The 17,845-nt window shown below is 36.7% G+C and overlaps 1 protein-coding gene across 2 annotated transcripts in view; it reads right to left on the bottom strand.

Moving 5' to 3' along the window:
- The window catches only part of LOC131806733 (putative golgin subfamily A member 6-like protein 3), a 106,042-nt gene that overhangs the window by 71,634 nt on the left and 16,563 nt on the right, over nucleotides 1-17,845 (bottom strand). The window contains exon 1 of one of the 2 annotated variants that reach the window (XM_059131366.1): nucleotides 14,903-15,981. The exons of the other annotated variant lie outside the window; for it this stretch is intronic. Within the exon in view, the coding sequence (XP_058987349.1) occupies nucleotides 14,903-15,765 (863 nt within the window). The 5' untranslated portion in view covers nucleotides 15,766-15,981. Of the gene's footprint in view, nucleotides 1-14,902; nucleotides 15,982-17,845 lie in introns of those variants that run through there. 2 annotated transcript variants of the gene reach the window in all.

The raw sequence follows: 17,845 nt of genomic DNA, 5'->3' as shown, positions 1-17,845 counted from the left end.
AAACCTTTCTGTAAATAAGCCCATCGAGGTTAACTCTGACAGTAACCAATAAATATATATTGCCTGAACGTAACCAAACAAGACATATAACGCTATTACGATTTCTTGCTGACTCGAAGTTCTTGTGAAGTTCTGAAAACCCACTATATCCTAAGATTACGTTTTGGGTGTCTGAAACTATTCCCAATCTGATAGTGGAATTCTGAGGATATTTTGTTTTACATCCTGACATCCCTCTTTGTGGTCAGAATTCACCTGCTTCAACACATGCAGTCGTCCAAAACGAATGATCGACCAGCAATACAGAATATACGCCATAACCACATTTTTGGAAATCATGGGATCTACATAGATTCATATCAACAATAACCGGATTTATTTAAAAATATAATTACAATTTACCCAAATGATATAAAATAAGTATAATGGATAATTCCCTCAATCTATCTATATATACGCACATGACATGTATTCAAAGATATAAATTGTTTTTTTTTTTCATATCAAAATCTATTACTATGGTAAAAATAATTTTTCTTTTTAAATTAACACAATTTAGTCTTTGAGTATATCATGCAAAATATTTAGTGCCTATATTCATTATCATCATATTTTTTATTTTTATCGCATGAGATAACATCATTACCACCAACAACAAACACACTAATTTCACAGATCAAAATGAACCAGCATCCAGCTATTGGAGAAGGCCTTCAACAATACAGGAGAGCGTGGTAAGTGATTGAGAACATCATTGATAAATTTGTTGTATTGTTTGTGGTAAAGTTGAATAATTAAGTGAGATCTAATTTAATGTATTCTCTTTGTTTGTTGAGAGTACACTCTGATATTAATTTCTCGAAGTTCAATTCTCTTACATTTATTCAAATTCTCCCTTGTGGTGAAAATTGTATTTCTTATTTATACAACATGAATTATCCCATTCAGGGGCAGAAAAGAAATTATGATATTGTAACTTTATGCGTTTAGTATTATTCTGTATATTTTAAATACGTTTAAGTTTAATCATCTTTGTATATAATGTGAATAAATTCAATATGAATTCAATATGAATTTCTAAATTTCTAAGAAGACGTTATCTTAATAGGGATGGCTATATAGTTTGAAGGTTTTTTAAATTTGGGGTCCAAAGAAAACATTGCCATTTTTGGACAATGGTTGGCGAGGGTTTAGAGGCCAATTCTCATAACATCGGAGAACTTTAAATTCTATATAGGTGACAGATTAAAACAACTACTACAACAACTACTACTATTTCAATTTTAATTTTTGTTATGGGGTTTTGATTAAATTATGTTAATTTATTTTAAATTATTCCATATTTCAGTTTAATATTTATTTTATTTAGGGAGTCTATATTAATAGCTGTAAACAGACATGCCTTTGAGTTTAGTAGGACAACACCCCCCCCATTCCGACTGTAGCTACCAACTCAATGGCTCCCGTAGTCCTCATAACCAAAGGCTCTAAGGCTTAAAAGTTTTTAATGCATTAGATCAGAAAATTTAAACCGTGTACATTACAGTATTTGGCGCCCAACGTGGGGCCTGAAGATCCTACATGGATTTTGGCTCTTTCCGATTTTTCATATATAGATTTCATTATTTCGAAAGTTATAAATTTGGTTATAGTGCATGATTTTTTTGGTATAAGAATAATTGGCAGCGTTTTCTGGATTTTCATCAATATGAAGTTAACTTCAATTTAGATGACCGAAAATAAAACTACAATCGTTTCTTTTACAATAAAGTCCTGTATTAAGGTTAAATTTTGAACTTTCCGATGTTTTAGTATGATTTCTAAATTGTCTTTTATCTCTAATTTAGCTATCAGCAACCTTTTAACGGATGGAATTTCGTTAGAACTGCTTTTTGCGGTTTAATGACCTCCGTCAAAAGGATAAGAGTTTAACATGTAAATTTTTGAATCTCAGGGCTGGTGTGTTAGACGTATTGGTATTTTAGAAAACATGCAAAACGCTATAGACCAGATTTTGTATTCAGTTGTTTTAATCTAAAGCTTTATATCTCTTCAAACTACTATAGATCATCACCTTATAAGAAACGTCATTTTATACATATGAAAATTTTTGGTTACTCTTAAAAATTGTGAATAAATAAAATATTATTATAGTTTAATGATATTTTTATCGCAAGTCGTGTTCCATATAGAAATATCCCATAAATACAAATAATAGCTTTTTGTTTTATACAATTTCGTATAGTTATTATATATATTTACTTCAGAATCTTCTCTAAGTGTATTAATATATTGAAATTTAACTTGTAAAAATGGCTGAACAAGCCGCTCCTTTGAGTGAAGATCAGTCTTCAGCTTCGACTAATGTCACATCTTCTAAGTGTCTAGTTTGCAATGAGTCTATGAACGAAGGCCAAGATTGTCTACTTATAAGCCATTGTCAACACTCATTCCATAGAGAATGCATAGAGTCTCATTTGTCTACATCCGGTCAATGCCCGGTATGTCAGCACCCTTGTGAACTTAACGAGTTAAGGTCCTATGTCGTCACGCCTAAAAGACAACCTGTGTCCAAGCAAGCAAAACGAGGCAAAGGAAGAGGTGCAATGGCCCGAGGGTATAATACAAGAAGTGCCAGCCGTAATTTATTTCAAGACATGCAAAACGTGTCATTTAATAATGAGATTAATCCCCAACCTGATCCACAACAAGGTGAATCTCAGATAAATAATTCTATAAATAATGATAATTTTCGTATATCTCCATTTACAACTAATACGAGACCAGCAAGTACAAACTCTGCTACAGTGGATTACGCTGAAATTAATCGCATGATTGAATCAAATATCACCCGTATTCTTCAAAACCTTAATTTGTCTCAAATTCCAATGATGTCGTACAATAATAATAATTTGCCTCAAATTCCAATAACATCATATAATAATTCTAATTCACAACCTATCAATACAAATAATTTAAGAGAAAATAATACCCTTTACAATATATCACATTCTAACGGCAATTTCCCCAATCAAAACAGATCTATAAATCCGAATTCCATACCCAATTCCGATACTAATGCTCATGGCACTGTTCCACAATGTGTTCAATTTTCTGGCTATTCTCAAAACTCAAATTCAACTTCACACACAACTAATCATAGTAATATACATGCTGACAAAGTTACTTCAATTATAAACAATTGGAATCTAAAATTTGATGGTTCCACCAATGGCCTTACTATAAACGAATTCCTGTATAGAGTGAAGACCCTTACTAATGAGACTTTTGACGGAGACTTCTCTGTCATATGCAAAAATTTTAATACTCTTTTGGCAGGCAAAGCACGCGAATGGTACTGGCGGTACCGAAAGACAGTAGATGTAATATCGTGGGAAGACTTTTGCAAGGCTATACGAAGCCAATATAAAGATATGAAATCTTCATTTGACATCCGAGAAGAATTAAGAAATCGAAAACAAAGGCCTGGTGAAACATATGATAATTTCTTTGACGACCTATCTATGATAGCAGACAGACTACCAAGACCAATAGTTGAAGAGGAGCTTATAGGTATTATTGCTCGGAATTTGCGACCTGAGATACGTCAGGATTTGCTTTATGTTCCCATCGAATCCCTATCTCATTTAAGAAAACTTGTGCAAATGCGCGAGAATTTTTTAAATGATGATTATGTTCGAAAGGCATTGGGCCAGCGTAACCAAATTCCGCAGTCGTATCCTCGTAGAACGGTTGCTGAAGTTGAACACGAAGATCCGCTCAGAAATACGGAAGCGGAATACCTTTTCGAGGTTACTCAGAAAAATAACGATTTCACCTATAAATGCTGGAACTGCGATAAATCGGGACACCACTGGCAAGATTGTTTGGAAAGTCGAACTATATTTTGCTACGGCTGCGGTTCTAAAAACGTATATAAGCCACAATGCGCTAAATGCATTGGACGTAATGCGACCAATCCAAAAAACTTGAGACCAATGGGGCCTCCAAAGGACTAAGTTTGACGGAGGTACCTTCAAATAATTCGAACCCAGATATTTCCCAGAAAACAAATGATGAACGTAATACAGAACATAACAATTCCAGTTTCAAGTCTAACGATAATAAATCTGATTATATTACTAATAAATCCAACCATTCTGGTACTTTTAGTACAAATATTTCTATCCTTAAAAGGCCAGCCTTTGAACATACAAGTAATGACAATGATAACTCCAAAATAATATATCCCACACTTCCGTATCATAAGCGTTTAGAGTTATATTTGAAACGGAGAAATGAAATATTCAATGTTTCATCTATTCATTCGCTTAAACAACCAAAACGGTCAACACTTCGTCAGCGAAAATTTTTCAAACTTAGGAAAGTATGCTCAAAAATTAATATTTCAACCATAGTATCGAACCCAAATGACAGAAGATATTACGCTAAAGTGTCGTTTCTAGATCTCACGGAATACGGTCTTCTCGATACTGGGGCCAATGTAAGTTGTATAGGTGAAGATCTGGCAAACAAAGACTTTTCAAAATTCCCCAACTTCTTCGGATGTAAATCCTTCGTCAAAACCGCTGACGGCAATCGGCAAAAGGTTCTGGGATGGATTGATGTAAGCGTGTCCTTTATGAGTAAGATAAAAAATATAAAACTTTATATTATTCCGACAATCTCCCAAAGGTTAATCCTTGGGATAGATTTCTGGAAGACTTTTAATCTTTTAGAAAATATATTAGGGTCAACTGACATATTAGCTTCTAACCATAATGGTATTTGTACTTCCGATATATCCTCTCTTGATATACCCCCGGACGTAGAAAGTGCAAAAGCTACGGACGAAATTTTTTACCCCTTAAATGACCAGGAGGTAAAACAATTAAATACCGTTATCGACCTTTTTCCAAATTTCGAGAAACAGGGCCTAGGCAGGACTGAAATTATAAAACACGTCATCGATGTTGGAGATGCTACTCCGATCAAACAACGCTTCTACCCTGTCTCACCGGCAGTGGAAAAGTTAATGTTTGATGAAATTGACCGGATGTTGAAGTTAGGGGTTATCGAACCATCCAATTCCCCATGGAGCTCTCCAATGAGATTAGTCATTAAGCCTAATAAGGTTCGACTATGTCTCGATGCTCGTAAACTGAATAGCGTGACGAAAAAGGACGCATATCCGCTTCCGAACATCGAAGGGATATTCTCACGCCTGCCAAAAGCGAATATTATCACGAAATTAGATCTCAAAGATGCATTTTGGCAGATTAGTCTCGACCATAAGTCTAAGCACCTGACGGCGTTCACAGTCCCTGGGCGGCCTCTTTATCAATTCGTAGTGATGCCGTTCGGGCTGTGCAACGCCCCTCAGACTATGTGTAGACTTATGGACGAACTAATCCCACCTGATCTTCGCCACTCCGTTTTCGGTTATCTTGATGACCTAATTATTATATCCGAAGATTTTAAAACGCATCTTGAGATCTTAATTCGTCTTTCATCAGAGTTTAGGAAGGCTAATTTGACTCTTAATGTATCTAAGAGCAAATTTTGCGTAACCAAGGTCAACTACCTTGGCTACGTTATCGGCAACGGTGGCATTACAACCGATCCCGACAAAATTATTGCTATTTCCAACTGGCCAGTACCCAAAAACTTGAAACAAGTTAGGGGCTTTCTAGGTCTGGCTGGTTGGTATAGACGTTTTTTAAAGGATTTTGCGTCAGAAACTTTTCCAATAACGGAGGTACTGTCTACCAAAAAGAAGTTTCATTGGTCTGAAGAAGCACAGAAGGCATTTGAAAAGGTTAAGTCCTTACTTACCACAGCTCCAGTATTGGCGAACCCAGATTTTGGTAAAAAGTTCTACCTTCACTGTGACGCCAGTGATTTTGGTATAGGAGCCGTTCTCGTCCAATTGGATGACGAAAAAAATGAGAGACCCATTGCTTTTATGAGCAAAAAGCTCAACACAGCTCAACGTAACTATAGTGTTACGGAGCGTGAATGCCTCGCAGCAGTCGAAGCAATAAAGAAGTTCAGGTGCTACCTGGAACTTCAGGAATTTGAAGTCATAACGGATCACTCCAGCCTTCTTTGGCTCATGCGTCAGCAAGATCTCAGCGGAAGGTTGGCTCGTTGGGTCTTTAAACTACAGCCCTATAGGTTTTCCATCAGCCATCGTAAGGGCAAAGACCATGTTGTGCCAGACTCTTTATCAAGAATTCCACAGGCTGAAGTTTCAGGTCTAGAGGATGATCCAGTTATTGACTTAGATTCCCCGTGCTTCGAGGACAAGGACTATGTTGAGCTTAAACAACTTGTTTCCCAGAACCCTAATAAATACCCCGACTTAAAACTCGTTGACAAGTATGTCTACTTTCGGGCGGAGCATTATTCTGGCGATCCGTCTCAAGAGCAACAAAGTTGGAAGTTATGGATTCCCCAAAATTTACGCAAACAGATTATAGCCCGATTTCACGATTCCCCTGAAGCAGCTCATGGAGGCATGACAAAGACCCTTGAACTGTTGAGACGTACATTCTTTTGGCCTGGCATGGTTTTGGATGTCAGGGGGTATGTCCGTAACTGCGACATATGTAAAACCGTTAAAGCCCCGAACACTATTATGAAGCCTCCCATGGGTCAGCAAAACCAATCCGTACGTCCTTTCCAGCGATTGTACGTAGATATATTGGGACCCTATCCCCGAAGTAAATCTGGAAATATTGGAATTTTTATTGTCCTAGACCACTTGTCAAAATTCCATTGGTTATGTCCTCTTCGGAAGTTCTCGGCCTCAGCTATACAAGATTTCCTTCAAAAACAAATTTTCCATGTTTACGGGGTTCCCGAGACTATTGTAAGCGATAATGGCAGCCAATTTCGCTCAAACGAACTAAATGCTTTTCTCACATCCTATGGAATCAGTCACACCTACACCGCATTATATTCACCTCAATCCAATGCATCGGAACGAGTCAATCGTTCGTTGATAGCAGGAATAAGAGCGTATCTTAAACAGGACCAACGCCAGTGGGATGAGAAACTGAGCCATATTAGTTGCGCTCTGAGGAATTCTATCCACCAATCCACTAAGTGCTCGCCATATCATGCTCTATATGGCTTTGACATGATCACCCATGCTTCATCGTACGACTTACTAAGAAAATTAAAACTATTAAATGAACCTTCTGTATCTTTGTCTAATGACGATGAACTTCAAATCATACGGCAGGATATAGTTAAGCACATCAAGCAAGCTTATGATAGGAACCAAGCGACTTACAACCTCAGAGCGAGACCACAAAATTTCTCAGTTGGTCAAATTGTTTATAGGCGAAACTTCGCTCAAAGTTCCCAAGAAAAAGCCTTTAATGCCAAACTGGCACCAATGTTTTTAAAAGCCAAAATCAGAGAAAAATTAGGCCAACAGTACTATATTCTCGAAGACATGGAAGGCAAACTAATTGGTACCTTTCACGGTAAAGATATGAGATCCTAAAAACGTCTATTCCATCTAATTGGCTTTCGAAAATCTTAGCCAATTATCCGGTTTGTAAGGGACGTTTTATACAAACAGCCAAAAGATTATTAAATAATTTTTATTACATCTATTATCTACAATCCCCTTACAAAGTGGGCAATATAATTTTTTTACTGAAAATAAAATTATTAAAATAAGATACCAAATCTGGATTGGAAATGCTAGCATTATTAAAAGGCACTTAAAATTAAATATTTAATTTAAATCCTCACATTTTTATTTGGACAAAATCAGTCTCAGTTAGCCATTTAAAATAATATATTTCACAATTGAATTTTACCCAATATAAATCTTTTTTGTTTTGATAATCTTATTCTTCTTATTTCTTATACACGTCTTTCACACACTCGGATTTAGGATAACTCCACAATCGGCCAGAGCTTTGCTTCTAAGTTTTATCCGACATTCCGTACACCTTCCATTCTTTGGTGTCTGAAACCAAATTAAATACTCGATTGTCCACTTTATTTCACATTACTATTCAGTTAATTCATAAAAATTTTGAGAGACATTTCACGCCCAAATTCCACAAATGCGTATTTTCTCTATGTCAGTCTATTCTTCTATCAATATAGTTTTTGTTTTGATTCGCATTGACATTTCATTCATAAATTTCATTTTTCTCTTCATTGATAACCCACTTACTATACTCACCTCAGTAGTATAGTAATGGTTTGAGTCTCCACTAGTAATAAAATTACACTACCGATCACAATTTAATTCACTTCTATTAACTAGAAATACACTCAAAACAATTTTCTGATGTGGTTATTCGTAATCTACAGCTTTATTTTCATCAAAATAATACATTTTGTTTCTTTTAAATGTGGTATATACATCGATTAGACCTTATTCGAAGCTGGCAACATTACCAAAAACGATAACTACAAAACTTTATTCTTCTCTTTGTTGACATTTTTCTGCTGCTAACTTAATAGCTTAAGCCTTTCAAGTAAAATAATCTTTCTTTTCTATTAAAATCTTGAACGTGAGCAGACGAAAAATCCTTATAACAAATCGACATTTATCATTTGCATCCCGTTGTTAAATCAACTTTAAAGTGATAAAATTTTCTTCAAAAAATATATTTCGCGTTGCTCCTACGTGATTTTTGAAAAAAATATTAATTGGCTCTGCGACAACACAACGTGACCTGGCCACTGGAATCAGTATCCTCCCTTTTTTTAAAATATATTGTGGAAACCCTAAATAACTCCAAATTGGTGATTTCTGACGATACAAATAACCAGGCTATAAACGGACCATATTGGCCACAGGGTTATTGGCGTGCCATAAACATAAACAAACCTCTCGTGCACAATTATTCCAATTCCGTAACCCGACTGGCAGACGTCTGCTGAAGATCAAATATAGCTTCATCGTGGATGTTGTGAACAAAAACCCTGCCTTTAACTAAGACCATCGACACATAACATAACATCTGTTGGAACAAGAAACCTTTCTGTAAATAAGCCCATCGAGGTTAACTCTGACAGTAACCAATAAATATATATATTGCCTGAACGTAACCAAACAAGACATATAACGCTATTACGATTTCTTGCTGACTCGAAGTTCTTGTGAAGTTCTGAAAACCCACTATATCCTAAGATTACGTTTTGGGTGTCTGAAACTATTCCCAATCTGATAGTGGAATTCTGAGGATATTTTGTTTTACATCCTGACATCCCTCTTTGTGGTCAGAATTCACCTGCTTCAACACATGCAGTCGTCCAAAACGAATGATCGACCAGCAATACAGAATATACGCCATAACCACATTTTGGAAATCATGGGATCTACATAGATTCATATCAACAATAACCGGATTTATTTAAAAATATAATTACAATTTACCCAAATGATATAAAATAAGTATAATGGATAATTCCCTCAATCTATCTATATATACGCACATGACATGTATTCAAAGATATAAATTGTTTTTTTTTTTCATATCAAAATCTATTACTATGGTAAAAATAATTTTTCTTTTTAAATTAACACAATTTAGTCTTTGAGTATATCATGCAAAATATTTAGTGCCTATATTCATTATCATCATATTTTTTATTTTTATCGCATGAGATAACATCATTACCACCAACAACAAACACACTAATTTCACAGATCAAAATGAACCAGCATCCAGCTATTGGAGAAGGCCTTCAACAATACAGGAGAGCGTGGTAAGTGATTGAGAACATCATTGATAAATTTGTTGTATTGTTTGTGGTAAAGTTGAATAATTAAGTGAGATCTAATTTAATGTATTCTCTTTGTTTGTTGAGAGTACACTCTGATATTAATTTCTCGAAGTTCAATTCTCTTACATTTATTCAAATTCTCCCTTGTGGTGAAATTGTATTTCTTATTTATACAACATGAATTATCCCATTCAGGGGCAGAAAAGAAATTATGATATTGTAACTTTATGCGTTTAGTATTATTCTGTATATTTTAAATACGTTTAAGTTTAATCATCTTTGTATATAATGTGAATAAATTCAATATGAATTCAATATGAATTTCTAAATTTCTAAGAAGACGTTATCTTAATAGGGATGGCTATATAGTTTGAAGGTTTTTTAAATTTGGGGTCCAAAGAAAACATTGCCATTTTTGGACAATGGTTGGCGAGGGTTTAGAGGCCAATTCTCATAACATCGGAGAACTTTAAATTCTATATAGGTGACAGATTAAAACAACTACTTTTAACGATCTATTTCAATTTTAATTTTTGTTATGGGGTTTTGATTAAATTATGTTAATTTATTTTAAATTATTCCATATTTCAGTTTAATATTTATTTTATTTAGGGAGTCTATATTAATAGCTGTAAACAGACATGCCTTTGAGTTTAGTAGGACAACACCCCCCCCATTCCGACTGTAGCTACCAACTCAATGGCTCCCGTAGTCCTCATAACCAAAGGCTCTAAGGCTTAAAAGTTTTTAATGCATTAGATCAGAAAATTTAAACCGTGTACATTACATATGGTGTATATATCCACTCCTTCTGGTACGTCCCGCACAAAGGGTCAGCATTTTGAATATCCATCTGATTCCATTCTAACTTGGCACATCTCAATATTTCCATCGATATTGTGTTGATGGTATAAGTATGGTATAAGGATGGTAGAGAACGGACCATTCCTTCTGGTACTTCCCCCACAAAGGGTCAAAGTTTTGAACATAAGAAAGAATCATAAAATCCGAAGTAAGTGTCCGATTGTCTTCAAATTACACACTTCACAATATTTTTATTAACCCAAATTCAAGAATATAAAAAACGTATTTATTGTAATGCTTAGGACACACATTATTTTAATACCCTCAACAATACTATGGAGGGAGGGTAAGCATATACTATACTATTGATAAGTGTAAAATTCTAAGTTGATAAACGATGCCCGTCTGTGTATCTCTCTGTCTGTTGTAATATCGCTATCTTTGGAACGAATTGAGATTGAAGGCTACAATTTTGCACACAAGTGTATTTTGTCTATCCACGTTTTCGATTATTCCCCATATAACGGTACCTCACTATATTCGGTATTTGATACTTTTAGCGACATTATTTATTGGAAGTGTTTCAAATTTCGCATTTGAAGATCTTAATGAATATTACAGCCTATGACAAAAAATCGCGTACTCAGGTTCACATCTTCGTATAGCCCTGATATTACGAAACCTCCCGATATTCGGTATTTTGATGATACGATGAAATAATTCCGGTGAAAAATGTCGCTAAACTTTTTCACCGGAATTATTTTAAATTTTGTATTTGAAGTTCGTAATGTGTTCAACAAAAAATTACTTATGAAGAACCACTATATAAGGGGTTTAATTTTTCTTCGGATCTTTTGAAATTTTACAAGTTCCTTCAATAGGGTTGCCCATATTCGACGGACCCATCTGGCAACCCCATAACTTTTGACACAGATGTCACATCGCTTAATGACATACCGCGTTTGAAGCGTCAGTCCAAGCAGATTTTTACCATGAACCAATACACGCCACGCGATCGCTCTGAAATTTACATTCAACAGAAGAAGTCAATTGTGAAAACTCAACGTGCTTTTAAAACATTAAAAAATGTGAGAAGTGCGCCTTCTAAGAACACCATTAAGCGTTTATACGAAAAATTTTCGACTGATAAGGCTCTTTCTAATCCGAAGAGGCCATATAAAAGTTGACCAAGGCGATCGGCCGAGAATATCGCTGCCGTACGAGCCAGTGTTGAGAGGTCCCCAAGAACATCCCAAAAACGCCGTTCTCAGCAGTTGGACATGGCTCGGTCCACTTTACAACGGATTATTTGCATTGATTTGCATTTGTTCCCGTACAAAATTCAATTGACGCAAAGAATGTTGCCTGCGGACAAGCCTCGTCGATTGGGATGGGCCCAAAGTGCCCAAAGGTCTGTCGAATATGGGCAACATTGTATTAAAAGTTCGGTCTGGCCGAACTTAGCTGCTTTTTTACTTGTTTTCTTTATTTATTTTTCCTTCAGGAGCATAAAAAAAGAAATCGGTCAGTAGACCACGAGAAAATCAGGACCGATTTAAACATAATTTGACAACATTTATTTTTAGTCCAAATGCATTTAATTGGAGATACATGGCATGTTTGGTGCATCAAATAAACTAAATCGTTCGAAATTATGTATGGGAGCTATATCCAAATCTGAACCGATTTCAATACAATTTGGCAAATTTGGTTTTTTACCAAATTTTGGCAGTCATTCCAAATTGAATTGGAATCGGACATAAATATCGTGTTTGTTGCATTAAATATGTGAAATCGGCCGAAAATATAGCTCCCACAGCTATATTCAATCTTACGCGATTTCAATATAATTTGACAAATAAATTTCTAGACCGGATTTCGTCACACAAATTGGAGATGCATACCGTGTTTGGTGCATCAAATACATGAAATCAGCCGAAAATATGTATGTGAGCGTTGTCCACATCTGAACCGATATCAATATAATTTCGAAAATTTATTTTCGTACCAAATTCCGTTACACATTCCGAATTTGTAGGCTGTATATAAGCAATCAAGAGTAATCCCTTTCCGATTTATAGCCTGTGTTACTTTCAGGCGATGCTTTAGTATATGTTTACATTTTCAGAAAAATCTGTTCAGCGATTTTTGAGTATATAAATAACAAACATATAAACATTTCCCTCTTTTATAGATATAGATAAAATCTGGCGGAACCTTTATATCGAGACTATATTCAAATCTAGACCGGTTTTGATAGTGCACTAGATTTCAAATAATTGCCAATTCCGTTGGAGGATGTGTACTTAACCTACAAAATACCTGAAATCGGGCCGTTATATGTTTGAAATACTAAGGTATAGCCCGTTTTCGAATTTTTTGCACATTGTCGATGAGCTCAGTTAGAGGCCGAAATGCCAAATACCTTCGAAGAACTACAAACCGGGTGAAACCATTATGTAGGAATATAATAAAACGTAGGTCAGTTTATATTTAGTTCGAATCCCGTTTCGGGGCATTTAGTATCAATCTAGCGATAACCATCTGTCCGTCTGTACGCGCGATAACACTCAAGGGGAGTTTCTAATATTAAACTATTACAAACTCCAAATACCAAATTTGAAACAACGACGGTGAAAAGTGTAACACTAATCATAAAACTACCGAATATCTGAAGGTGCAGCTGGACTTAAATTTTCAGTTTCCTGCATGGACTTTTCCTACATACTGGAGACAAATTTACAATTTACAGCAAATTCGGTGTGAAATTGTAAATTTACCACCCGAAAACCTTTAAATATGTCTGTAAAGTTATATGGGGCCTATACAAAATGTGGACCTTTATAGCCCATTTTCAACATCTAAAGTCATAGAGCAAAACCCAGCATCCGGTTTTAAGCTCTCTGATGTAACTTAGCTAGACTTGAAAAGTGTACACAAGCAAACTTTCATCATTAAGACCAGCGAGGTTGGCTGGAAAACCTCTAGTGGCTATCGTTAGAGCACTCCAGCATTTAAATGTGAAAACATATTTTGTGTCTCGTACCATCGCTCGTTACCGTGATACTGGTAGCGTAGGCCGACGTCAAGGAAATGGACGGAAGAAAACATCAACATAAGCAGAAATGGTTCGAAAAGTAAAGAGGCGACTTGATCGAAACCCGCGTAGCAGTGGCCGAAAAATGGCTCGTGAGCTGAACATTTTCTCCTATAAGAAAACATTTGTTATCCAAAAGTTTGTAAATGAAAAAATTATCTTGTTTACTCGCCAGAGAGGTCAGCTGTAAATGTGCACCTTCGGTTGGCCACCAGAACTCAAGCGCCGGCCATGGTGATGGTGTGGGCCACCATAACAACCGATGGTCGCTCTCCGCTCGTATTTACCATGGCATCAGAATAAATTCCGAATATTATCGCGAAAATACTCTGGAGGGTGTATTAAAGCCTTGGCACGCAAACATTTTGGTCGCAGACCTTGGACATTCCAACAGGACTCAGCACCATCGCACTCACCACACGCCACCCAAGAATGGTTACAAAATGAGGTTCCTCACTTCATTTCAAAATCTCCGGATACCAATCCGTTGGACTATTGTGTCTTGAGTATTTTGGAAGGCAAGGTTGGCAATAAAAAAAGTGTTAATCACCTCAAGCAAGTGCTTCGCCGGGAGTGGGCCAAAATACCGTAGAGTAACATTCGGGCAGCGTGTGACGGTTTCATTCGCCGTTTGAAGGCCTAAATTGTGCCAAAGGTGAACAATTCGAATAAATCTAAACTAATTCTAAAATTTGATGCTGTTTCCGACATTTTTTGCTTTCATTCAATAAAATTAAAAAAAAATTAAAAATTATGGCGTTTGACTTTGTTGCAGTTTTTTATCTCACCCTGTATATGCACCGATTTTCACCAAATTTGAAGTACTTTTTCTAGGCTGAATTCGGTCAGATGCGCCGAGATACATTTTATTTGGACGAATATAACACATTTGACGCACAATAAAATTGGAATCGGACAAAGATATATGTGGCAGCTAAATTTGAACCAATTATCACCAATTTCCATAGGATTCGTCCTTGCGCCAAACAAATGATGTATAGAAAATTTCATCTCAATTTCATACATAAACAGACGGGCGAGTAGACTGACTGGCATGCATAAATCGACTCAAAAAGTGATTCTATGAGGATCTTTCTATCTAGTTTCCTTCCCCATGTTACAAACAAATGCATAAAAACATAATATCCTGATCACAATGTCAGTACGGGTTACACGCGTTTCTTAAACTTTTATGGTTTTATTGTCCACGCATATTGTCCTTATATCTTCACTTACGTGCATTTGATTAAATCCACATAGTCGGATGGTGATAGAGCATACTCCGTATCGAACTCCTTGGCAAGTAACTTCTGGCTCTCAAGACGTTTACGATGTGCACTTCTTGCTCTCTTGCTTTTCGTCCCTGCAACATCACGATTTGCTTTTGAATTTTTACCATGTTTCGTTTTAACCGACGGCTTTTGACCGCGTATGCGATTTGCACCAGCAACGACCGAGGCACTACCACTCACGGACCCAGGGCCGATCGGTATATCACCCCCGTTATCGAACTGGCGATTTTGATGCGATGATGCATTTACATTGCCGGACGATACACCATACTTGCCGCTCCCAGCAGATGATGGACCTCCGCCAGTAGATTTGCGACTTCCGTTGGCTGCCTCATCACCATTGGGATTAACATTCTTCTCCACGAAACTATCACGACGCCACGAGGATGCCAGGGCCAAAACACCATTGTTATTATCATTGTAGCCCTCATAGTTGTAGCGTTTGCGGAGCGTAAAGCTCGATATATATTCCAAAGTTTGCCAGACGTTCATGTGATTCGATTCGAAGAAATGTTCATCCTCAACTGACCAGGCATTGCGAGTGATACGCTTAGCAAGCATCATTGTAACGGTGGCACATTTCTTGGGTGTACGATCCGGTGATGTCGCAGCGTCATCAGCACCATCATTCGCTGTAACACTGCCATGCGATTTGACATATGCAATGGGGGTGTGAGAGGTAGCCGCTTTAGCTGATGTTTCGGAATTTTCCACTGCGGGGAATGCAATCGATTGCTCTGGAGATGTAGACGATGTGTTGTTGGAAGCGGAACTTTGCGAATAAATCGATGTGGCAAGTGCATGCATTGTCGAATCCAGCCATATGTTGCCCGCTTTGTTGCTTCGCACGTACGTAGAGGCAATTTAATATTTGATAAATTGTTTTGTTTTCCAATTTCTTTTTCTCACTTTTCTAATTTAAAACACGTCAAAGTTGTTATTAGCAAATGCAAATTTCACCGAACCCCGTGGCAAACTGAAACATGCGAATGCCCAAAAAGAGCGTTCGGATCCGTACAATTCTTTCACTTGCAGTTCATTTGATTGCTACATTGCGATAATTCGCGTTACTTTCCCTTTTTCGTATTTTTTGTTCCACTTTTAGTCCTTTCATCAATTTCATTTGCGTTTCATGCCCAGGTTCGTAACAAAAGAGGCAGCCTTCGGAAGGGAATTTGTAGTTGGTGTTGCTAGTAAAGTGTCTGTTTGTGTTATGACAGCTCATATTTCATGTGTGCAACACTTTTATAACACTTCTAATTCGACAATATTCTGAATATCCCCTTCGAGGGGTAATGGTGGCACAACAATATTTGTTTTGCCACCTCGCACCCTCTTCACTGTTGCATAGCACCCATATGTAAATGTATGTTCCCATTTTGGCACTTTTCAATGTTACCCCCACCCAAATAATATGTATATTTCCCTTTGGTGTTTTATCCATGAAAGCTTTTATTTTCCTCAATTTATGTGCCATAATTTTCCTACCACTTTGTATTTAATAGTCTACACTTTGTCATCGAATGCGCTACAGGAGGCCGCTTCTTTTTGAGTTAATCACAGTAGGGCCAAATTTTATACATGTCTCTTTAAAGGCAAATTTATTTCGGATCATTTGGAGTCGGAATCAATTTCATCAATTGATTAATGGTGAGAAAAAATATCTGATTTGATACGCCCAAAACATGCTTCATCGAGATAACGATTTTAAACCCATCGAAATAACGGATCAAATCCGTTTCAGGACATTCAGAGTCAATCTATCGATATCCGTGCGCCTGTCTGTCTGGCTGTTGCACTCGATAATTCTCGAAGGGAGTATCCGATTTGGTCCAAACTTGGTACATCGTAATATTATTATCAAATTTAAATCATGTCCGGAGATGGGCAATATCGGTCCACCCCTTCTGGTACCTCCCCAACAAAAGGTCGAGATATTCAGTCAGGTTTGCCGCCAAATGTATACCCCAGGCTTGAGTTATGACTATTCAAACTGTTGGCCCTTTATGGGGGAAGTTACGAAGCAGTTGGACAATATTGACCAATTCATATCTGACCTATAACTGATAAAAAAAATATTACAACGTGCCAGATTTGGACTATTCCTATACTTTATATGAGATATTTGAAGAGAGTTGGATGCTTACCTCGCTTTCTTTGAGCGTTTTCTTTTTCAAAAATCTTGAACCCTATGCTGGGGAGGTACCAGAAGAAATTATCCGATGAAAGATGCTGCAGATCGTTATAACATATTTTGTGTGGTTGAAACTATTGAGATGTACCAAGTCTGGATGAAGTCGGGTGTTTTATTAGCATCATGAATCAGGAAGGAGTGGTCCGACATATTCCATCTTCACCCCAGACTAATAAAATAATGGGCTAATAAAAATGGGCTAATAAAAATATTGTGATGAGTGTAATTTGAAGACAATCGGACTCTTATATCACATTCATAAGATATAAGACATATTCGTACATCACATTTTATAAGAGTTGTAATTATTCAAAATGTTGACCCTTTGTGGGGGAGGTACTTGAAGGAGTTTTCGTACCTGACATAGCACTGATGCAAATATTATGATTCACAAAGTTGGCACACAATTGGATTATCCTTTCTCTTTCTGTGAACCGATATTGCTCATCTCCAAACTCGATCTAAGTTTGACAATAATCGGCCCAATTACGGTTGGCGTTTCTATAGTCGTCGACATTATGTGCAAGTCGCCATCGCCTTCGATTCAAAAGTGGTATAGGCATAGAAGCGACATCGACAGTTTAAAACCAGTAAGGAAAGCTCAAAAGTCGGGCGGGCCGACTATATGATACCCTACACAACTATACATATTTAGTAAAGCTCTCGTAAAATAAAGGTTTATATTGGGCATTT

Source organism: Musca domestica, unplaced genomic scaffold (genome assembly GCF_030504385.1).
Source record: "Musca domestica strain aabys unplaced genomic scaffold, Musca_domestica.polishedcontigs.V.1.1 85, whole genome shotgun sequence".
Classification (NCBI taxonomy): Eukaryota; Metazoa; Arthropoda; class Insecta; order Diptera; family Muscidae; genus Musca; species Musca domestica.
This window is presented reverse-complemented; position numbering and strand designations above follow the sequence as displayed.